The sequence below is a fragment of the Myotis daubentonii genome, chromosome 2, assembly GCF_963259705.1.
Source record: "Myotis daubentonii chromosome 2, mMyoDau2.1, whole genome shotgun sequence".
In the NCBI taxonomy this organism is placed as follows: domain Eukaryota; kingdom Metazoa; phylum Chordata; class Mammalia; order Chiroptera; family Vespertilionidae; genus Myotis; species Myotis daubentonii.
In genome coordinates, this window is record NC_081841.1 from 28425239 (window position 1) to 28450235 (window position 24997).

A 24997-nucleotide genomic window follows, 5' to 3' on the forward strand; every position below is an offset into this window, starting at 1 on the left:
AACTGTAGTTGTGTTTTCATTTTCTTTATGTTTGGCCCTGCTCGTCCCAGCTCTGTCCCTGCCCCAGTTTTGTGGACTGATCAGGTGCTTTTTCTTCATTCTCTTTCCTTTATTCCTGTCTGCTTAGCTGGTTGTTCTAAGATAGGCATGGGGAGGAACCTACCTTACAATTTGGTTACAATGGCTAAAAATGTGAATGGTAAATAAAAAATACATTGAGGGCCTCCTGAGTGGGATGCATAATTAGTGTCCTGATGTCAAGATAGGGATACAGCTACTATTTTATGAGCATCAGTGTGATGACATTTTTTTAATTGCTATTTGCTCAGAGTAACCTCATGAGCATCTCTGAAGCAACTTGATTTCAGGTCTTCTAGACGCGAGGATATAATGCTGATGTCTGTCCTAATGCCATTACTATATGAGATAACATTCTGTTTCTTCACACTTAACTTATCAGGATATGCATGAAGTTTTTAAGTGTCATGAATGCTTTGGTCTTTAAATGCTGATTTATTTTGTCTGAAATTCTTGGTTGACCAAACGAAGTTCCTTCCTTTCTTTTCTTTTTTCCGTTCTCTACCAGTGGCCACTGGCTTTCCAGCTGGACAGACTCATTTAAAAACACGATTAGAAGAGGTCAGATTGGCTGTGGAAGATGGAGCTACGGAAATCGATGTGGTAATTAACAGGACCTTGGTGCTGACAGGCCAGTGGGAAGGTAGGTGCATGTCCTAACCTACAAGGGAGACACAGTTCTTCCCTGGTGGACGAAATGGTGGGGATCTGGTCAGAGACAGCATGTTTTGGAAATTATTGCTCCACATCACAAGTGATTGGATGGGAGGGTGAATCTAGGGCAGTGGTTCTCAACCTTCCTAATGCTGTGACCCTTTAATACAGTTCCTCATGTTGTGGTGACCCCCAACCATAAATTATTTTCGTTACTACTTCATCACTGTAATTTTGCTGCTGTTAATGAATTGTAATGTACATATCTGATATGCATTGTTACAAATTGAAAATAATTAAAGCACAGTGATTAATCACAAAAACAATATGTAATTATATGTGTGTTTTCCGATGGTCTTAGGCGACCCCTGTGAAAGGGTCGTTCCACCCCCAAAGGGGTTGCGATCCACAGGTTGAGAACCGCTGATCTAGGAGAAGCCATGGCTAAGATCACTCATCCTTGTGCCCCTGATAAATCCTGGAATTTGCCTACCTGCATGAGCTTTTTAGATCCTTCTGAGTGCTTAGGTGAATAGTTATTCCCATTCAGTAGATTATTAACTTTTATCCTATTCTATATTGTTTTGTTAATCAATGCAATAATCACTCCAGGCAAGTCTTTTATGCAAAGTGTATTTTAATATGATGGAGGAAATTTCCCTTTTATATGTTAATCTTTGTGTATTTTTAGGATGTGGAATTATTAATGTCTGCTAAGTCTGTATTTACTTCTATTCTTGACATAGCTCCTATGAATATTATTTCATATTCACCTTTGAGATTCATGATTTACTTTCACACTGATTACAATGGGATGTTGCCTATTCCAGTAATACACTATTGTCTTTTATAATTAGACTAGAGGCCCAATGCACGAAATTTGTGCAAGAGTAGGCCTTCCTTCCTCCGGCTGCCAGCACTGGCTTCCCTCTGGCACCTGGGACCCAGGCTTCCCTTGCAGCCCTGGCTTCATCCGGAAGGTCGTCTGGTCTAACTAGCATATTATGCTTTTATTACTATAGATAGTAAAGAAATAGATTTTACCTCTCCAGGGCAGCTGTCTTTCCTGTGGCCTCTCAGTGATCAAACTGCTTCGATCTTGTGGCTCTACCATCTCAACATGAGGCCTCTTCAGAACATGTGGCACTCACACCTCTCTTTAATGCTTTGGCAGGAATGGCTCATGCCACTTCTGCCCACAGACACTTGATCAGAACACATGGCCTCCCTACCTTGGAGAAATCTGGGAAGTGTAGTCTTCTGGGTACTAGGAAGGAAAGGAAAAACAAATATTGGTGTAAATAATGTCTACTGTACTTCACACACCTGGCAATACTTCTGTTCTAGTGTCACATGGACATGAAAGTGTGTCCAGGTGTTGGAGTTTAGATTTGATTTTCTTTGAAATCTTGAAGTCATTTCTCCATTGTATTTCAGCTTCCTGTATTACTTTTAAGAAATCCACCGCCATTGTGATTCCTTCTGTTTTTCTCTGGAAGTTTTTAGGATTTTTCTCTGTCCTTTGTATTGAGGCATTTTATAATGGTGTGGATCTTTTACCTTATAATTTTTCATCATTAGGTTTTTGTACTAATTGCTGGAAGATTTTATCAACTTTACCTTCCAGTTATTTGATTGATTTAAAAAATTACCTCTAATTTTATATTTGCAATTTTACGATGTTTTTCTTGTTTACATATTATTCACTTTTTATTGCATTCTCTCTATTTTGTGGCTGTAATATCTGTTAAAAAGATTTTTAAGTTTAAGAAATAGTTGTAGATATAGAAGTATAGTTTATATTGTAACCTGTGCTTTGTCTCTAGAATACTATTAATTGGAAAATAAAATACAGTAGGAGAGGGGTTTTGATGTAATTGGCAGTCCCTTAATGGACTAGGAATGGTTGTTTGTAAGAACTGGTAATTTCCCAATAACAGGCATTCATGCAAAATATAAAAACACATTTTTGTCCTAGACCATATTTTTCTATTAACCCTTTTTTATGGTGTTAATAACCTCTTGACCCAAAACAAATGGAAAAGGAACATTTAATATTAGAAATGTAATTCTAAATAGAAATCAGCAATGACTTAGGACTTTTTCCACTGCAGTATTTTATCTTTCGGTTCTCAATTTGGTTACACATTGTATTTTTTCAGTGTTATGTTTTAATATTAGCCATTTATTAAAATATGAGTCTAAAATTGATTTCTTGGAATTTGCTGATGGAGGGGTCTGTCGGGCTATTACACATTCAAATCTGGGTCCTTCTCTGTGTACTGAGGGTATGTAAGACCTGGTTAAAGAAAGAAAGCATCTGCCCTAACCGGTTTGGCTCAGTGGATAGAGCGTCGGCCTGTGGACTCCAGGGTCCCAGGTTCGATTCCGGTCAAGGGCATGTACCGTGGTTACGGGCATAACCCCAGTAGGGGGTGTGCAGGAGGCAGCTGATCAATATTTCTCTCTCATCGATGTTTCTAACTCTCTATCCCTCTCCCTTCCTCTCTGTAAAAAAACAATAAAATATATTTAAAAAAGAAGGAAAGGATCCCATTTTTAAAAACCTGGCATTCAGAGTGCATCTCAACCATGTCTGTGGTCACAAGGACCCACAGTTTAGGATATGAATTCAAAGGGGAGGTTGGAGGGGCCTCATATTCCTCCTCTTGGGTTCTCCGTGGTGATGATTTGAAATCTCTACTGTTCTCAGACTTTTAACTCTTCTGCTCACCTGGAGGCTCCTTCACTCTTAGCTGACGACCTACCTGCTACCTCTCAGAGAAGAACGAAAACATTAGACAGGAACTCCCTCAAGGCCCTTGCATCAGATCTGCTTCCCTTTACACCTCCTCTCAATCCAACCCCTCTGTTATGCCCGGGCTTTCATTTCTTCCGCATTTTCGGAGGCCTTACTCCATTTATTGGCCTTTTCCCCCTCCTGTTTCTTTAGCCTCCCTCGACTTGCTCATTCTCATTAGCATCAGACGTATGTAAGCTTTTCTTATTCATTAAAAACCCCACATGCCACCTTTCCCTTTTGTCTCCAGCTAAATTTCCCTTCCCGATGGCTAAATTCTTGATTCAGATGTCACTGTTACTCTTGAATCTGTTCTTGATACTAATGCCCTCTCATTTCACTGTGCCCAGGGGATACCCTTCCTTCTCCTTAGCTTTACTGTTCAGCAGCATGTGACACATGCTGGAAACACTCTATTGCCATGGTTCTGGTGACTGTATGTCCTTCAGGTATTCCTCCGTGATTCTCATTTCTCCTGCATCTTGTTTACAAGTTCCTCTGACTCCTCTGGCCTCCCAGAGAGTCGGTGGTCCTGGGTTCTGCCCTAGCCCGCTCTGCGACCACCCTCCCTAGCCCGCTCTGCGGCACACACGCGCTTCTCTCTTCTCTGACTTCTGCTACGTCCCCTGTGCCGAAGACTCCCACACCGTCTAAATGTCAGAGCCCGAGTCTTGCCTGCCTCCTGAACTCATGTTCCATTTCCCCACTAAACTCTGTTGCTTTTCATCCCTCCTTTTCACATAAGCAGACATTCAGAAATCGGTGAATCTTGATCCAAGCAGAGAATCTTGACATTTTTTTGGGGGGAAAAATGCACATCTCTCCAACTTAAACACTTTCTGTTAAACACAGTTTTATTTTAGCACCGTCGTGTCCATGCCTGTGTTACTCTGGAGCACAGTGATTCTCCCAGGGGCAGAGATGTCTGAGGGGACTTGCCCCACAGCTCCTGGGCCAGACTGCTGTGCTTTCTGCCTTCATACGTCTTCACATTGAAACACTGTTGGTGATGCTGCTTTGCCTGGCCCTTTGCTGTTAAGCTTTTTTTTTTTTTAAATATATATTTTATTGTTTTTTTACAGAGAGGGAGAGGGATAGAGAGTTAGAAACATCGATGAGAGAGAAACATTGATCAGCTGCCTCCTGCACACCCCCTACTGGGGATGTGCCCGCAACCAAGGTACATGCCCCTTGACTGGAATTGAACCCGGGACCCCTCAGTCCGCAGGCCGACGCTCTATCCACTGAGCCAAACTGGTCAGGGCTGCTGTTGAGCTTTTTGCTGTGACATCCTGCTTCGCTCCTTACGGCGCACTGTCCTTCCCTGCCAGTGCTCCCCTCGATCCTTTCGTCTGGGCACAGAGAGGTGCACCCCCTGGCATCGCTCGGGGCAGTGGTTTTAACTGCCGAGGGTGTGGGATGTATTGCTGGTCCTCCGAGTTACCTGGCAGACACTTTCTTTCTTTTTTTTTTTTAGAACTTTCAATTTTATTTTTCAATTACAGTTTACATTCAATCTTATTTTGTATGAGTTTCAGGTGTTCAGCATAGTGGTTAGACAGTCCTATACTTTACAAAGTACCCCCCCCCCCCCGATATTTCTAGTACCCACCTGGCACCATGCATAGTTATTACAGTATCATTGACTATATTCCCTATGCTGCACTTATATCCCCGTGACTATTCCAACTGCCAATCTGTAGTTCTTAACCCCTTCACCTTTTTCACCCAGCCCCCAACCCCCTGCCCCTTGGGCAACCATCAGTCCGTTCTCTGTGTCCTTATGATTGACAGACGTTTTCAGATGACTGGCCCCAGTACCTCTCCTCACAGAATCTTGTGCATCCCCCAACCCCCAGCTTGTGGTGGGGTGGCGAGGACTGTGCTGGCCTGTGGTAGAGGTGGGGGCACCCAGCCGACCGGCCAGGTAGGCCAGGCATCATGGGACCTCAGTCAGACCCAGGACGTGTACCCTGTGGAGCAGGAAGCGAGGGTGGGGCTGGGAGACAGAAGAACTGAGAGCTGAGTCTTTGCATTAGACAGACCTTGGTTGCAGTCCAGGCACTACCATTAGTAGCTCTTTTCTCTTGGGCAAGTTCCTTCTCTGTGCCTTCTGTTCCTTTTGTAAAATAGCAATAATGGCATCTACTTCACAGGGTCGTACTAGGGATTAAATGAGATAATGTGTGTGAGTGGCTCATCCTGTTGCCCAGCCCAGATGACTCCCTCCTGCATTTTCTTTGCTTTCTCCCTCTTCCTCCTGCTGAGGTTAGTATGTGGCCAAGCACATGTATTGAGTCACTGCAGTGGAACTCTAAGGGCTTGAGCTTCAGTCTCTGTAATTTTGTTAATTTACACCTAGACTTTGGGCAAACGCTTCTCTCTGCCTGCATTTAAATAAGCTACCAGTGCGGGGGGGGGGGGCGGGGGGACGGGGGGGGGGGGGGGATAAGACTTAAGGATTTCCACAGCCCTTTAGAGCTTTAATGGCCTGTGAGTTTATATTTGGCGTTTCGTTGTCTGTGGGTATCATTCCCATGACAAGTGCTTGCAATACTGTTTTTTTAATGACGATATTGAAGTTGACATCTAAGGTGCATCCTTAAACCATTCTTTGATGAATCCCAGAAGGGATTCTTCATCTCAAATCTTGCCCAGCAGGTTTTGAAAACTAAGTGCATTCCATGCTCTGTAAATACACAGAAGTGTTCACTTTTTTTTTTTTTTTTTACCTTTTTATGACCTCTCTCTGCTGCATATCTTTACTTACTACTATATTACCAGGGACATAGAAATGCTGTCAGATTCTGCCTCACTCCACAACCTTCTAGTTCCTTGAGCCCGGGACCCGGAGCTGTCTTTCCTAGTTTCCAGAAACCCATCTGGCCCTGGAACACCAACAGAAATGACCCCAAAGGGGGCCTCGTCTGTGATGTTTTCCCAGAATTGTATGCTCAGTGTAGCAAGTGGAAATATTGTTTGTCTCCTGCTTCCAGAGCCTCAAGTGCCTTTCACCCACTTCCCTTCTGTAGCCCAGAGTTGCTCTTCTAAACCTGGTCTGTGGAGTACGTGCCTCCTGGCTATCAAGAGTTGTTGTTGTTTTTTTAAAAATATATTTCTTTATTGATTTCAGAGAGGAAGGGAGAAGGAGAGAGAAACATCAATGATGAGAGAGAATCATTGATTGGCTGCCTCCTGCACACCCCACACTGGGGATCGAGCCTGCAACCCAGGCATGTGCCCTTGGTCAGAATCGAACCTGGGACCCTTCAGTCCGCAGGCCGATGCTCTATCCACTGAGCCAAGCCGTCTACGGCCTATCAAGAGATTTAGGGAGAGAGAATGAAATATTCGGGCCAAAGCTACAGTGTCTATCATTGTGTCGTACACTAGTGGATCCTGAAGAACTTGAATCTGGGCACCCATTTATTTTTCTTGTTTGCTTATTTTTACACAAGAGGGATGGTAGAAAGAACATCCTTTAAGAGAAATTGGTGTTTTTCTTCGTTTTGTAGAGCTGTTAATCATCATATCAACGAGAAAAGCAATCTCGGCATCTCTAGACACTTTCTTGGGAAGAATCACATGAGCTGTAATCTGTGCTTTCTCAGTTTTGGGAGTTGTTTATAACAGAAAATGCTAGAGATACTTCTGGCAGCTGTATGCTTTTATGGCTTTTGTTTTTATGCTCAAAACTTCAAATACTATTGACCAAAATGTGTGTTTTATTTCTTGTAGGTTATTTTACTGCCTGGTGTTTGAGCTCATCTCTGTTTTACTTAGACTAGATTAATTAGATGCCTTGGTGGAAGAAAACTGTTCTTGAACATTTTGTGACTTTTTTAGTTTAAAAGGTTGCCGTACAATTTATATTAAGTGTTTTACTGTACATATAATTATCATAAGAGTTATTTTCAGGCCATTCTTCTGCAGTGTTGAACATCTTTCCGGTACTCAAAAAATAATTGCTTAGATATGTTCGTTAACAATTATTTTTTAAGTGCCTTTGGATAGCACGAACTATAAAAGAAAATCCACTTTACGACTTTTAGATAGGAAATATAGTCTTTAAACACCTGGGTTCTTCCTTAAATAATAATTTCTGTACAGGAAAGCTTCCCTAACATCGTTTTCTATGTCTGTAGCTGTGCTTTTCCAGAAAACTTAACTCACTGTCAGCAGCCTGAAGATTAAGAATATATTTTCCTTTAAGGTGGGAGCTGGAGAGGAACAGATAATTTTAAATAGAAAAAATAAAATGCTATAGATGCAAGTTCCTGCTGACCCGGGGAGCAGAAGGTAGAGTCAGTTTCCACCTATTTTGGATGCTCTTTAAAACAGGTGCGGGATAGCCCTGGCTGGGTAGTTCAGTTGGTTAGAGTGTCATCTCAATACACCAGTGTTGCGGGTTCGATCCCCAGTCAGGGCACATACAAGAAGCAAAAGAAGCAACCAATGGGTGCATAATAAATGGAACAACAAATTGATCTCTCTCTCTCTCTCTCTCTCTCTCTCTCTCAAATAGATTTAAAAAAATTTAAGACAGGTATTGGAAGGATGACCCACTCCACAACTTAGATCCACAAGGCCCTTCATGTAGACCTTGCCCAATGCAGCTAAGTTCTCTGATCCCTGTCAGTGAGCACTCCACCCTCACCTGTTTTTTTATCTGGGAATGATGAGCAGAAGGTCAGGTGTGACCTCCATCTCTCCTCAGTAGTAGTACGAGGGATGAGGGGGGGACAGACAGGAGACAGCCCCTTCTGCTGGTTGAGACACTGTATTGATTAAGCACCTGCAATGTAATATAGCCTGGGTTTCTAGTACACCCACTCTCGCTACTCCTGAAAACCTCATTATAAGTCAAAACATTTATTATCAGGTTTTTAATGTGACATCACTATGCCAGCCACTTCTCTGGTGTATGTGTTTTGTTAAATTTTGCATTATTCTGACTAATTTGCAGTTGTGGTGTTTGAATTCCATTTTCATTTGTCAGTCATCTTTTATAATAGCCTTCCAAATTATTATTTTTCTGGTACGTGCGAGAATTGTTTTTCTTTGTTTTTAATGGGGAATTCTCAGTTTTTATAATGTTTGAAATTTTAACAATGAATATGTATTATGTGAATATGTGAGCAGAAAAGTTAATAAGTACTCTAGGGAATAAGGTCATGATATATACATAGATTTACCAGTAAGGTTATTTACAGTACTAAAGTGTTGTTTATCAGAGCAAAAGATCTGAAACCTTAAATAGCCAATAATAGAAAAATGATTTAATAAATTATTTATGACCATGCAATGGAAGATGGTATAGGGATGTTATTATTTCTAGGCCTTCTCAGAGGACAGCTTTAGGAAATACGTGAATATTCACATAGACACAATGCACCCATATAAACACATCTACCTGTCTGTCTGTCTGTCTGTCTATCTCTCTATTCTAGAACCCATGAGTTCACATGGACAACTTTTACTATAAGGCAACATCACATGGTTTATTTTCGCCTCTCCCTTTCTATATTTATGTCTCTCTTTCTTGTCAGTGAGAAATCTTGCTCCAGTTATTCTCAGTATATTTGCTTATTGGGTCAATTTCCTTGTATATAACAATCTCTTTTTCCTGTGGGCTGTCTCCCTCACCCAGTTGGTGTACTCAGGTTGTTCTCCAAGTTGTCCAGAATTCCCCACCCTCACTGGTAAGAGTGCCCCTCGATGCCCGGAAAACAATTTGAGAATTTTTAAAGGGAGATGCTTTGAAAGTTAGGGGACTTTTCATTCTTTTGAGTAACTATTCTGCGTGAAGAATTTTTTGGAAGGAGGATCTCTTGCTCTTATCACTTCACTTGTAATTCTCTCCACATATATAGTTCATTTGCAATTATGTAAACCTACATCCTGCTGTCCTTTCCTGTTAATGTAGAGAAAACACCCATTAGCTTTTGCATTGTTTTGCTTGTTTATCTTGAAAGTGACAGTTGAGTATGTTAAAGGACATTCTGATCGGAGATAGACTGGGTTACATTTCAGCCATCAAGTCGTTTGATTTGCATTTATCGTCTGTCTGGTTCCTAGGTGTCCATCATTGTGATGCCAGCGTGCCCGGAACTATGTAGACACCTCTCATAGTGCTTCTCCTGGTTTCTGTGGCTTGTGCTGGAGTGGGGTGGTCTATTTTTTCTTACATGTGAGAGCTATAAATTCTAATTATACTTTCATAAGTGTTAGGGCAGTGCTTGCTTCATTTTGTTTTTTAGAGTTTTTGAAATTCCTGGATGTATGTATATAAGGAAGAAATATGGAAAACTACTATTGAATGATTAAATGCTTCTATATGCCTGGTGCTGTTCTAGCCACAGGTATTATTATATTTAATCTTCACAAAAACATGTGAGCAAACTGCAGCTCCTAAGTAATTAGGCTTAGAAAAAATTGAGTAATTCCTACAAGTTTACAAATCTAGTAAGCAGCCCGACTGTCTTATTATCCCAGGAGTCTGTGCTATCCAAAGGAGCATGGGCTCTGAGTTTTAAAAACACGGTGATATAGTAACCATGTTTTTCCAGACCACTCTTCCGGTGCCCCAAAGAGGTTGTATCCACAGGTCATGGAGTCCTCTGCTTTTATCAGCCCCTCTGGGCTCTGAACCTCAGAAGCACTCAGCAATAACGGTAACAGCACCACCACCGCTGCCAGCAACAGGAAAACAAGTGCTGCCATTCCTTGAGTGTTAACTATGTGACAAATACTGTCCTTTGCATTTTATGTGTAGTAACCTGTCTGATGCTTGAAATTGTTCGTACCTCTATTATCCCCATTTTATAGATGAGGAAACTGAGACAAAGGTTAAGTAACTTGCCCAAATGAAACAGCAAATTAGTTTTATAGCTGGGATGTGAGCCCACGCAGCCAGGGCACCCACTATTGGCTGCTTTCCCATCCTTCCTCAGTAAATATTTGTTATACTAGACTTCTGAGTTGAACACAAATGAAAAGCAATTCTGATTAAGTTAAGCTAAAGGACTTTATTAGGAGGATATATAGTAACTCACTGCATCAGTAGGAAGCCTGAAAAACCAGGCTTGGAAAACAAGTAGGATTATGAAAGACTGGGGAGCAGAGGATACAGCCAGACAGGAAGAGCTTGGTCACAGGGCCACTGCTGCTGCCGCCACCACTGGCCAGTACAGTACCATGTTGCTGGCTGGTGGCCACTGGACTCTTGCATCTGCTGCCATGGCTGATGCTGCAATGCTAATACAAATCTCTAACTGTTCTTTCATCTTTGTATCACTCACTGAGATTCACAGGCCCAGGTTGAAGTTTTCATTGATGTAGCCCAGCCCATATGTATGTGTGTGTGTGTGTGTGTATGTATGTATGTATGTATTTATTTATTTTTAAACTCTTTTTAAAAAAATATATTTTTAATTGATTTCAGAGAGGAAGGGAAAGGGAGAGAGAGAGAGAGATATAAACATGAATGATGAAAGAGAATCATTGATTGACTGCCTCCTGCACACCCCACACTGTGGATCGAGCCCATAACCCAGGCATGTGCCCTGACCTGGAATCAAATCTGGGTCCCTTTAGTCCGCAGGCAGACATTCTATCCACTGAGCCAAACCAGCCAGGGCTCAGGCTACATTTTTTAAATTTTATTTATTTATTTTGGTTAATCCCCACTCAGGATATTTTTCCATTGTTTTTTTAGAGAGAGTAGAAGGGAGAGGGAGAGATAGAGAGAAACATTGATGTGAGAGAGACACATCGATTGGTTGCCTTCTGCATGCACCCCGACCAGGGCCGGGGAACCTGCAACCGAGGTACATGCCCTTGACCGGAATCAAACCCAGAACCCTTCGGTCTGCAGGCTGACGCTCTATTCACTGAGCCAAACCAGCTGGTGGGGAGCTGCTGAGGAGCCCCTTTGGTCAGCGTGAGCGGTAGCCATGGTGTACGTTGGGTGTGCTGGGCTGTGGGCCTTCAGGCCACATTTTTAGAAAGCCAGATCTGATATACTTTTTCATTTAATTGTGCTGGTATACTCTGAGAGGAATAATAGGAGAAAGAAGCAACAACTTTCCCAATGTTGAACTTATTAATTAATATATTTGCTCAGAAAAATGTGACCCTCCTAATGTGTTGAAACAGGTCAGTAGAATGATTTGAGGAGTTGGCAGGTAAAGACTAAGAATGCACTCGTTGCATATTCGCTAAACCCAGTTAAATTCTAAGTGATTATTTTTGTTTCATTCTATTTGGATCATGGATGAAAGAGCATTACTCCTAGGTAGCTGATAATTGAGTCATAAAATATATTTGGGTTTTCTGGTTGATTTTAACTGTAGGTGAAGAAATTCACTGGGTATCAAAAGGTGGTACTCTTTAGGAAAAGGATGGCATAAATACGATCGGGATCAGTGTTTCCAGAACTTTGTTATATAGGCCAAAGTTCAGCTTAACAAATGCTATAATAAAATATTTTTAAGCCTTATCTGATGGCTCACTGATTGTAAGCACTAATCCGTATAAAAAATTTCAGTGCAGTACAAGGAGTTGGATCAGGCCCAGAAACAAGATCTGGTTTTCATCACACAACATTTAATGGAAACTCATTTTACTAGAATTCTGAGCTTAATAAGGAATACATGATTTAAGTGCTTATAATAAGCCAGGCAATGTGCAAAGTAATTATATATATATTTATATGTATATAATTATATATATATATATATTCCCTTTTAATTCTCATAATAACCCTATAAAATCCATGTTCTTATTGACGCTTTTAGGATGGTATTGAGCAATAACTTGCCCAGGGTCCTACAGTAAGTGGTGGAGTTGGATTTTAAATCCACATTTGTCTGTCCCTGCCTGGTGATGGCTCATGCACTGAAAGCTTGCCAGTTTGATTCCCGGTCAGGGCATGTGCCTGGCTTGCGAGCTCGATCCCCCAGTGGGGGTCGTGCAGGAGGCAACTGGTCGATGTTTCATCTTGCATCGATATTTCCCTCTTCCTCTCTCTCTCAAAATAAAAAAAAAAAAAGTAAAAAAAAATAAATCCATGTTTGTCTGACTCTCCAGCTTGCTTTTGATGGCAACACTGTACTGTGGAAGAATAGTCATTAATTGAATCACAAATTAACTCTGAATTAGCATTCTTGAATTTTTAGATCAAGAGATTTCCTTGTCACTACTTCTTCGAGAACAATTTTCTCTGTTTAGATTCGGTAACTCCTTCTCTGAGTTAAAAGAATATAAATTGTTATCATCACATAGTCTTGTACTGTTTATACCATCCATTCTCACATGTTGTCAGATTGGATGTATGAGTAATAATTTTATCACAGTTTAGTAAGGATGGGCAGGGTTTGGTAGGTGGTGTGGCATCTCAGATCATCTCTAGTACTCAAAACTACATATTTTTAGGGATTTGTGAAAATATTCAATCTTCTTGAAAAACCTGTGAGACCATGTCTGGTGGCAGTAAACACAGAATTTGACCAAGCATCTTGTAATAGAATATTTGACTTAATTCGTATTCAGGTTTCACTTTCTATCTTCAAGTTAAGTTTTCTGGGATTGGGAAGACAGGTTTTGTGCCTCTTGTTATAACTTTGGGTTTGACTGAGTTTGCTGACGTTTAAGTACTTTTTACGTACGTTAGGAAACCTATGAATTACAGAACTCTCATTGTATTAAAAAATGCTTATGCATGTTTAGTTCTTGTTCAGTTTAATCTGTGTGCTTATAAAACTGCTTCCTATCTGCCGAAACCGGTTTGGCTCACTGGACAGAGCGTCGGCCTGTGGACTGAGAGGTCCCGGGTTCGATTCCGGTCAAGGGCATGTACCTGGGTTGCGGGCACATCCCCAGTAGGAGATGTGCAGGAGGCAGCTGATCGATGTTTCCCTCTCATCGATGTTTCTAACTCTCTATCTCTCTCCCTTCCTCTCTGTGAAAAATCAATAAAATATATTTTAAAAAAAACCAAAAAACTGCTTCCTATGAAACACACATACAGGAGAAGGAAAAAACGCTGCCCTTAGTCCTGATAATTTGCCACAGCTCAAGTTCAGGAAATGAATATGGCCAAGCTGATGCAGGGTGACAGCCCAGATCCACTGGTGTCAGGACAAAAGACTGTAAAATAATTTTTTCAAAAATTTTATACTTATGACACTGATTTTGTTTACTAAAATTCTGTTACTTTAAGTAGGAACTGTTTTTCCTCTCGGCTTTATTTTGTTGTGTACAGCTTTACATGCATATGATCAAGCTGCTTTCAGGGTGCTACGTGGAGCCTGAGAAAGCCAGGTGTGGCTCTAGGGCAGCCGTAGGCAAACTACGGCCCGCGGGCCGGATCCGGCCCGTTTGAAATGAATAAAACTAAAAAAAAAAGACCGTACCCTTTTATGTAATGATGTTTACTTTGAATTTATATTAGTTCACACAAACACTCCATCCATGCTTTTGTTCCGGCCCTCTGGTCCAGTTTAAGAACCCACTGTGGCCCTCTAGTCAAAAAGTTTGCCCACCCCTGCTCTAGGGTCAGGGGTTAATAGATTCAAGGCCACATCTCTAAATCCCTCCACAGCTGGTTCTGCACACGTACAGCCAAGGCTACCTCGACACTTTTTTGTCAGAGAGATAGACACACACCCTGGCAGATAGTGCGACAAGCTGTTATGTCTTTATTGTCATTAGCAGGGCTCTCAGGAAAGGCCTGCTTTATATTCCAACAAGAGAACTTATTATGTGCGTGTGAATGGAAGAGTTCATAGGGACCCGAGGATTTTTTTTTCTCTTTAGTTTGCAAAGTGGTACACCCCTGTATGTATGGTCGGTAGATTTCTTTTTACTTATAAGTAACCGTCATCTGGAAGAGGTAGAAATTATTTGTAATTTGCATGTCATTATAATGATATTTTTTAAATCTTCATGCCTCTGGACCTCGGGCCAGGGCTTGGAAACTGTTTCGTGGTAGCAAACTAAGCATTCCTTGTAACAGAATGTGAACTGCAACAGAATGCTCTAGGCGATATTAAATTGGGGCGATTTTGAGAAAGTGACAAATGTTTTATATTTCCTAAATCTGAGATGGGCTCTACCAGCTCTAAACGGCTGCCAAGTCATGTTATCACTTGCCTGCTTTGTAACGGCCTCAATTATTTCCTCCCCCAGCCCTGTATGATGAGATTCGTCAGTTCCGCAAGGCCTGTGGGAAGGCGCATCTCAAAACCATCTTAGCAACAGGAGAACTTGGATCGCTCACTAATGTCTATAAAGCCAGCATGATAGCAATGATGGCAGGTAAGCATATTCTATTCAAATGATCATATCAATTGAATTGATGTTTTTAGGTGAAACAAGTAAGTGAAAACATTTGGCTATTTGCTAAAAGTGCTAACCACTTGGATTTTGGGGGCGGGCGGTGGAGGGGGGGGGCGGGATGTCAAATATTTTGGGACTACATGTACAATGTGAAGTGTCCAAACAGTTGGCTTCCTTCCACACTCTTGGTTGGCATTTCATTGCTGCACTATCCTGATATGGCAGTAGATGGCTCTCTTGTTAGTGAATTGCCTACTGCGTTATTCTTTGATTATTCATTCATCAGCATGTTAGACAGGATTTCTTTAACTCTGGCTTATTCCTCTCTGTGAATTTAAGTGTTTGATTTTTTTCGTGGGGATAGAGTATCCATGCTGTCTAAGGAAACCCGTGCTTTTGTGTTAATTCTTTCTTCTGAAATTCAGTGCCGAATCATTGTTTTTGATCCTTTCACGTAGAAGTTGGCCTGTTCTCTCCTTTGGCGGGCAGAAGGCCTGTCCATTTAAGCTTGCGACCTGCTTGATTCCTTCTCGTTCTCACCGGCACATGAACCAGTGAGTAAGTCTTGGGAGTTCGACCCCTTTACTGTATCTACTGCATCTCTTCTCCATTCTGCGTGCTGCTGTGGTAGGCCACTGTCACTCCCACAGGGATCTCCACAGCAGTCTCCTGACCACTGTCCCCATATCTTTTTTTTTTTTAAATATTTATTCTGCTCTGTCGAGTAACACTCCCTCCACGTTCTGCGTGGAGTAGGGTTCGGTATCTGAAAGAGGAGCCGCACAACAAATGAGAGAAAAAGACACGAGATAATTTTGCAATATTGGGGGACCAGGCGGGCAAGTCCCGAAGGACTTCCACCGATGCTCAGGCTGCTCCGATCTTTTATTTAGGTCGGGGTAGCCTGAGGTAAGGGGATTTCAATGACACATGGATCAGCAGACAATTTCCAGGAATATACAGAGTATCTGATTAGCGCATCAGTAGATGATTTCCAGGAATGGGCCGAGTATCTGATCAACAATAATCAACAAGGATCTACACAAGTATCTAAGGAATTAAGGGAACTAAGGTGGGGATGATGCTTCAACTATTATTACCTAAATTAACTGGGTGGTTCCTAGATTAACTGGGTGGTGCACAGTTCTGACCTTTGCTAGGACTTCAAAGGTTACTAGCTTTGGGGGGTCTCTGTCTAAACTCAGCTAGTGAAGACAATGAATGGACTCCGGCATGTTCTAATTGGATTGAATGGTAATACAAATATTGTGAGCCAGACATACCTTCTTCGTGGATTATATTTTAAGTGCCCAGAACTTTATATAAAACCACACGACCTTGTTTCTCTCACAATTCATACTATGGGACCTTGGGTCTAACCTTTGAATAGGCCCTTTCCTTGACCATGACTGTTACAGATCTGATAAAACTAGCTCCAGTTAGAAGTTTTGAGGTGGAAAACCTTGCTAAACAGAAACTTCAAGCCTTCTGTGGCTAACAGTCTAAAAGCCTCCCTCAAAAGTGAAGATAGAATACAAAAATATAGGCTCGTACAATCACTGTAAGACTGCTGGGAAAGTTTATTACCACCCCAGCGCTTACACTAAGAGCCACAACGTGCAACTCGTACCAGATCTTGAGCATTGTCATTTTCAAAGATGTTAAGAAGGATGTAAACATTATCCTGCACCTGACGGCAGCAGCAACAGCAAGAGAAGCCCAAGTGCTCCCTCTAAGGTGTAGAGCCATGCTCAGGGTAGACACCGACACCCACTTCAGCTAAGGCTCCCCGAGTGCCCTCACGGTCATGTTAAGCACAGCTCTGGGACGATCACAGAGCAGGGCATCCACCACCTCAATCCCTTCTCAGGAATTTGCTCCAAATGGAGAAATCAAGTCAGGCTGCATCTGGCGAGCAGGAGAGGAGCTGGAGCCACATCAGCAACACGGGGATTTGCTCTCTGCTGGCAAGGTCTCCTGGTGCAGTTTAATATGTCCCCATCGTTGTCTTCATTGGGAAAGCTTTGCTGGTTCATGAATGTTCTCCACCAGGAAGCGGGCTGCTTCCTCTATGTTGAGGTTGTCCTTTGCGGAGGTTTCAAACCCTCCAGTGAAGCCATGTTCTTTGCAGAACCGGTCCATCTGGGCAGGAACTTGGCTACCTTCCTTTTTCTGGTCACATACATTAGCTAAGAGAACAGCAGGAATAGGGCCACCACTTGGAAGATGGACTTTACTATCCAGGTCACTTTTCCATTTTAAGACGGCCTCAAATGTGGAACCTCTCGATATATCAAAGACTACAAAAGCACCAGCAGCTTCTTTATAGTAGACTCGGGTCATGTTGCCAAACCGCTCCTGCCCTGCGATGTCCCACAGCTGCAGGCGCACCCGTGTCCGGCTGTCCCGGCTGAGGACCTTGAGCGGGAAGTCCACCCCGATGGTGGCCCGGTAGTGCTGGGAGAAGAGCTGGTGGACGTAGCGCTTGATGATGCTGGGCTTGGCCACGCCCAGCTCGCCGATGACCAGCACCTTGAAGAGGTGCTCGTGGGTCTCCGGCGACCGCCCCCCGACCGCCCAGGTCCCCGGCCCCGCCGCCCACCATCAGCGCCCGGGCCCCTCTCCTCCTGCGGGCCGCTCTCCGCTGCTCCTCACTGTCCCCATATCTGCGTTCGTCCCCTTCGAGTCTGTTCGCCACAGTGTTGCCAGAATGATCTCTCAGAAATGATCTATTTGATTGCGGTATTTCTTGCTTAAAAGCCTGCAATGACTTTCCTTCAGGTTCAAGGTAAACTGCAAGTTCCTTCAGCCTGATTTTTAAAGTGGTCATTCCCAAGACCCTGCCTGGGCCTCTGCCATCTCCCCATTCTCCCTTCACGCCATATGCTCCAGTTCTGTGGAATTGCTTGCAGTTTTCTGTGAATGTCACCGTCCAACCCTTTTGAGTGTTTGTGCTGTGCCCCTTGCCTTGAAATATGTTTTGCCCAAATAACTTCTTAGCATCTTTGGATTCAGCACAGGTGTCACTCTTCTCGAGAATGTGTCCCAGCACTGCTTTTTCCCCACCACTTGGTTCATTATCGCTTCTGTGCGCCCCTGTCGCATTCTGTTAAAACCTCTGTCAGATAACTTGTCGCACTGCTCTGTGATCGAGTTTTGAAGTTCTAGGTGCCCTACAAGTGGCTCCATATTTGGGTGAAGATAGGAGATTTCTTAGGTCTTAAATCCGGGCGTCTTTGAAGTCACCCTCCAGATTTTTTTAAAAAAATATTTTCTATTGATTTCTTTACAGAGAGGAAGGGAGAGAGATAGAGAGCCAGAAACATCGATGAGCGAGAAACATTGATCAGCTGCCTCCTGCACCCCCCCCCCCCACTGGGGATGTGCCCGCAACCAAGGCACATGCCCCTGCCCAGAATTGAACCTGGGATCCTTCAGTCCGCAGGCCGACGCTCTATCCACTGAGCCAAACTGGCCAGGGCCACCGTCCAGATTCTTATACTCATGTACTTTTAGGATACTCTGTCAGGCTAACATTGTTCCCTGAAACTCTACTGAAGGTCAGCCTACTAGGCATGAATGATGCTCTGCTCACTGCTGCTGTATCCAGATCTTTTCTCATTCAGAGCAGAATCTCTGAAAACCTAAGGATGAGAAAGAGTGGGTGGTCATCAATCATGTTGGCACTTAAAAGATGTGTAGTAATAGAAGACTGTCCGCAACTCTTAGGAACCCACCTTTGGAGTCTTAAGTGGACAAGGAGCCTCCCTTTTCACGCTCCTTGTCAGGACAAGAGATTGCTAGCCCAGAATGCTGTTGTTCAGGACATAATGAAAGTATATTCACTCTGGGACATCAGCCAGCCCTTTCCTAATCACTGCACCCACTGCTCATGACAGGAACATGGTATTAAGTCATCACACTTGGCGCCTCTGTTCCACCCTTTCCTCTACCTGTGCACAGACAAATACCTGATTTGAAACAGGCTCTCCCCTGTATCTTCCTGCCTACTCCTTCCCTGTCCATGTTGTTGTTTATGTCCTTCATTTAACCATTGTCTACTTTAATATCTCTTAATCTTCACATCATTCCTTTAGTTGATGAAGTTTAAAATTAAGTCTCTTGTCTACAGTCCCGAAACTAAGAGATCACATATGGTCATTATTTGAACCCAAGTCTTCTGGTTCCAGCTTTATTGTTTTTTTCTGTCTCTCAAGGCACCGTGCTAGGTCTTGGCATGAATTAAAGACACAACCTTGTGAAGTGGCCTGTGTGGAAGCTTCTAGCATACTTCCTGGCCCACAGTTGTGCTTCCTGTTATGTTAAGAAGGAATATAGTAGAAAAGAAGTAATTTTAAAATTTCAAAGAATTAAAGAAAAAATTGAACTAAATTCACAATGCTTCCCATTTTTGTGATATTTAAAATTTTTTTTCTCAAAAATCACTTTTATTGAAGTAAATTTATATTCAATAAAGTTCAGGTGTTTAAGTGTACAATGTGATGGGGTTTTTTTGTTTTTATTTTTAAAATATATTTTATTGATTTTTTACAGAGAGGAAGGGAGAGGGATAATCCGAGAGTAAGAAACATCGATGAGAGAGAAGCATCAATCAGCTGCCTCCTGCACACTCCCTACTGAGGATGTGCCCTCAACCAAGGTACATGCCCTTGACCGGAATCGAACCCAGAACCCTTGAGTCTGCAGGCTGATGCTCTATCCACTGAGCTAAACCAGTTAGGGCTGTGATGAGTTTTGACAGTGAATTCCACTTCTCACCTTCTGCCCCACATGCAAGCACTGATCTGATTTTATCTCCCACCGTAAATTAGCTCTGCTAGTTTTAGAACACCATGGAGACTTTTGTGCTTGTCTCCCCCTGATCAAAGATAATAAGGTTGAGGTGTATCCATGTTGTTCTGTGTATGAGTTTGCTTAGACGTTTTCCATTGTACAAATATGCTGAGTTGATAAATTTCCTGATATAAAGTTGTTTCTAAAATTATTTAGAAGTTTGATGTCTACAGGACATTAGTTTGATGTCTACAGGATCTGTGGTTATATATACTTCTTTATTCCTTTTACTAGAGGCCTGATGCATGAAATTCGTGCCAGAGTAGGCCTTCCTTTCCCCGGCTGCCAGCACCAGCTTCCCTCTGGCACCCGGGACCCGGGCTTCCCTCACAGCCCCAACTTCATCCAGAAAGTTGTCCAGAAGGATGTCTGGTCTAATTAGCCGTTACGCTTTTATTATTATAGATTGGTCATTATTGCTGTTATTACTGTTTTGTTTTTGTTTTTTGTTGTTGTTTTTTTGGTAGAAAATGAGCCTTGCTAGGAGTCTGCCAGTTTCATTGATCTTTTCAAAGAGCCAGTTTTTTGCTTCATTTTGTAATTTTTTAGTTTAAAATACTTCCTAATTTCCCTTTATTTTCTATCTCAATTTTAAGCCCATCCAGTGAAATTGATGCTATTGTACATATTTTATTTTATTTTTTAAGAAGATTTTTAAAATTAATTTTTAGAGAAAGGGGAAGGGAACGGGAGGAGAAACAACGATGTGAAAACAAAACTTCAATTGGCTGCCTTCTCCATGCCCCCTGGTGGCGATCATGCCCACAATCTGGGCATGTGCCCTGACTGGGAATTGAATCTGGGATGAGGCCCAACTAACCGAGCCAGGGCTATTGTACATGTTTTAGTTTTAGAATATCCATTGTATTATTTATTATAATTTTTATTTCCCTGCTGTGCTTTTCTATTTATTCACTCATTGAGATTATGTTTTCCTTTAAGTCCTCAAACTGCTAATATATATCTGGATTATCTTAGAATCTATCTTAAGCTGCCAATTTTCCAGTGCCTGAAAATAGTTGCCTTATATATTTTGTTTAGTTGTAAAGCTATTTATAGCAAGAAGGCAAGTCTTGGTAACACTCCGTCGTGTCTGGAATTTTTTTTAATTGCCATTGTTTTTGAATTATTTTAGTTTCAAAATCTTAAAAGAAAGGAAGTTTATCATTTACATTCATATTTTATCTTCTAATTTTGATAGCCATTTAGATTATTGCAAAAATAATTCTCTGGAGATAAAGTAGAGATATTATGTTAGTCTGGTATTATACACATCATTGTAAGTATAAAAACGTAGTTAACCAGGGTATTTGCATTTTGGGTTAAGTAAATGATTAGTATCCTACTCTTGCTTTAATCTTGTTTAGGAATCTTTAAAATGTCTTAGGGGAAGAAGCATGGTCATTGGAGTACAAAGACCTGCCCTCTTGTTCTGTCTTGCACATTTTGTGACCTTGAGCAAACACATTAATCTGATTATCAATTGAAATAAAGTAATTTGTGTGACTACATTATAAACTATAAGTTAAATACTTTGCAAGTTACTAAAAAATATTAGTATACCTTCCTACCCCATCCCACCTCAATAGGGAAGGAACATAATTGAATCTATTTTCCCCCTAGACTATTACAAAGCATTATTCAGAACCTCAGTTTTCAAAGTCATTTGGTGTAGCTTTAGGAAACGTAAGATATTGAGCTGTATTTCATTCTGTACTAATCCCAAAGCTTACTATATTGGTAGGATTGTTCAATGAATCTTACCAGAAGATATGAACTCGTTTTGTCAACTCTTGACTCTGTCTTGAAAAAGAAAGGTGTAAAAAGAGTCTGATTAGTTGAGAATAACAATCAGATGTGGTATAGCTACGTTTTTTATGGTACACATCTCAGCTATGTTTATTTGTCATCTCTCTCCATTCTTTTACTCTGGGGGCTATAGCAGCCACCTCAGTTCTTTAGATGTGTATCCAAATGAAATGTCACTTAGCTGGAAATCACTTATTCAGCAGCCACAATGACCCAAAACCAAGCCATGAACCAGGGGGAAGAAGAAAGATGACATATTAAAAATGTGATCTGGAATAAAACAATAACAGCTCACATTTTTTGAGCATTTACCATATGCCAGCGACTTAGGGGATTTATGTATGTTTTTATTTACTCTTCACAACAACTCTATGAGGTAGGTGCTCTCCTGTGGTAAAATAAGAACAGCAGTTCAAAGGATATTTTTGCTTCTATTCCATATGGTCATTATTGATATTTGGAAATACTCCAGGTATTTCTGTCTTTGTTATTTATTATTTTCTCTGTCTGTTCTAGCGTTTCCCCCTCCTCCCCTTAACTGTTTTTAAAGCTTTTAATAAAATTTCCAAACTCTGTCAAATCTCTCCATGATCCTCTAAAAGCTGAATTAATTAATTGTTCATACTGTTGTGCTCCTAGGACAGTTGTAAATACCAGTAGCATTGCCAGATAGTATTTCCATCAGTTGTTCTACTTTTTTAGATTTTTTGCAAAACTGTGAACCTCCCTGAGACAAAGGACTAAATCTCACTTATTTGTATTTCCTGTGATTATTATGTGCCTGACATCTAGGAGAGCCTGAGACAATATTTCGGAATATTTGAATGAATAGGAAAGAAAGATAGCGATGTAAGGAAAAGAGAAAACAGGAAAGTGAAATGTGAAGATCTTCAGGGGTGGGCAAACTTTTTGACTCGAGGGCCACAATGGGTTCTTAAACTGGACCGGAGGGCCGGAACAAAAGCATGGATGGAGTGTTTGTGTGAACTAATATAAATTCAAAGTAAACATCATTACGTAAAAGGGTACGGTCTTTTTTTTTTTAGTTTTATTCATTTCAAACGGGCCGGATCTGGCCCGCAGGCCGTAGTTTGCCCACGGCTGATCTAGATTCATCTTTCCACATGTGCGACAGCTTTGTAGAGTTTGGACATGCTATTTTGAGAGTAAACCTTGAGCGGGAGATTATATAACCATGGCATTGTTTAGGCCAGTGGTCGCCAACCTTTCGGACCTCACGGACCACCAATGGTCTGCGGACCACTGGTTGGCGACCGCTGGTTTAGACCATCTAAGTAGTGGCATGACATTAAAGGTTTGTGAAGATTTTGAAGTAGTTATGGAGGCAAGAAAACACTAAGGAAACCCTTTTGCTTTAGCTTTTTGTAAAAAAAAAAAACTGGATCTCCCATTTACATTAGTGGAAATGCGGTGAGAGAGATACAAACAAAGGAGGAGGTGAGGCAGGAGGAAACCATTGGAAGGGAATATAATCAGGGAGGAGAAAGGAGAGCCACATTTTTTTTTTTCTCATTGAACTGTGCAAGAACAAGGTGATAGGAAGTAAGACAGAAAGGGAAACATGCTTACAGAAAAGAGAAGTCTAAAAGCAGACTGGTCTCCGCTAAGGGATTTCAGCCCAGCAAGTGCACAGGTTGAGAATAATGCCAGGATGTAGAAAAGTGTCTTTATCTTTCAGGAACGGTGGGCTGTTCGCACACATGCAACAGTTAACAAGCTCTGCTCTGAAGTTACTCTAGACCTTATCTTTGGAAATAATGCAGGCCTGATAAATAAGGTTGGAGGAGAAAAACACTGAAGATGCAATCATAATGTCATCAGGTTTGAATTGCTGATGAAGATCTGTGGGAAGAGCACTAATACGAAAATATGGGGCTTGAGAAACGCAGACCTTGAAGGAATACAAAATGAGTTTGGAACTTGGCTGGGATTTTATAATGTGTAGGAAAACAACAACACAAAACTAGGAACCAGGGGAGGGAATATTCGAAATTTAACCCAATAAGATCAAAATCATACGGGAACAATGAGATGAAGCAGAGAAATAATATATAAGGGAGGCCATTAAAAAAATACTGAAGTAAAGGGACAAAATAGTGGGAAACTTGCTATGACGGAAGGAAACCAAAACCCTATAAAGATGCTGTGACTAATATCAAATTAACATCTAAGAATTAAAAAGACAGTTATAGAAATTTAAATATGAATCAGATAGTAGAGTAAATGACAGTGTAGCTTTGTATTTCTAAAAATTGTCACAGGTCACAGAGTCCTTGTCTTAGGTTTGCAAATCTTTGCATACTCAAGGAATATTGATCCAGATGGCACATTTGACCCCTGCAGTGTTCCAGCTCTTTTTTTTTTTTTTAATATTTGCTTTTCATGGGAAAAGCATTTCAATTTATGAAAAGGTGTGCTGCAATGGAAAGTTCATCAGTGGGGAAAGCATAAGACTGTAGACATGTGTTAGGTTAAGAGTTAAAGGATTTAAAGTGTAAATTTATTTGCAGTTTCTTAAACTAGCCCTGAAAATGACAGCACTTATAGGGCAAACACTAATTACCTTGACATCTCATTCAGGGAGTAAATTTAAATTCAGACCCCCAGGCAAAAATTTCAGAGAGCTTACCCCCATGCACCCACGCCCTCCCTGTCCTCTGCGGAGTGCAAGATCAGGAGCTTTGTGGAAGGGAGGTTATATTCCCTGGCCTCCCAACAGTGAAGGCGCTACTGATGGTGAATCCAGTATATGCATATCATGTTAAAAGAAGGGTAAGTCTATACATTTGCACAGAAAGCACTTTACCTCCTCGTGGCTTGGCTTCTGGGGTTAAAAAAGAAAGAAAGAAAAGAAGAAGCTTATAAGCCTAGTTTTTTATGTGGTATATACTGGCCTGTATAAAATTTCACTGTGTGAAAATTTAAAAAATGTAACCGACCTTATTTCTTTTTTTTAAAAGTGTATATATATATATTTTTTTATTGATTTCATAGTGGAATGGAGAGGAACTGAGAGATAGAAACATCATTGATGAGAGCGAGTCATTGATAGGCTGCCTCCTGCATGCCCCACACTGTGATTGAGCCCAAAACTCAGGCATGTGCCCTGACTGGGAATTGAACTGTGACCTCCTGGTTCATAGGTCAGTGCTCAGCCACTGAGCCATGCTGGTTTAAGTTCATGGGTACACAGGCTAATACACAGGCCTAGGAAATGCTTGCTGATGAGTTCAGTTATTAGGTAAAGGGGCATTAATAGATATATTTGTAAACAACATGTATAAAATTAAAATGTCTAATCAATATTTTCCCATTAAAACAAACCTTAAGCAATTTTTTTCCCTCAGTGAAATTGTGATACATGACATAGATGTTAGATCTGTAGACATTTGCTCTTATCTCTGAGATGTGCTATTTATTCATTTGCCTTTAATTCTTGAC

General features: G+C 41.4%; 1 protein-coding gene and 1 pseudogene across 2 annotated transcripts in view; one reads left to right on the forward strand and one right to left on the reverse strand.

Moving 5' to 3' along the window:
* The window catches only part of DERA (deoxyribose-phosphate aldolase), a 97645-nt gene that overhangs the window by 36195 nt on the left and 36453 nt on the right, over nucleotides 1-24997 (forward strand). For both annotated transcript variants that reach the window (XM_059682303.1, XM_059682302.1), the window contains exons 5-6: nucleotides 587-721; nucleotides 14723-14851. In XM_059682303.1, coding sequence (XP_059538286.1) covers nucleotides 587-721; nucleotides 14723-14851 — 264 coding nt within the window. The remainder of the gene's footprint in view (nucleotides 1-586; nucleotides 722-14722; nucleotides 14852-24997) is intronic.
* On the reverse strand, nucleotides 16112-17477 carry LOC132227345 (ras-related protein Rab-32-like; annotated as a pseudogene).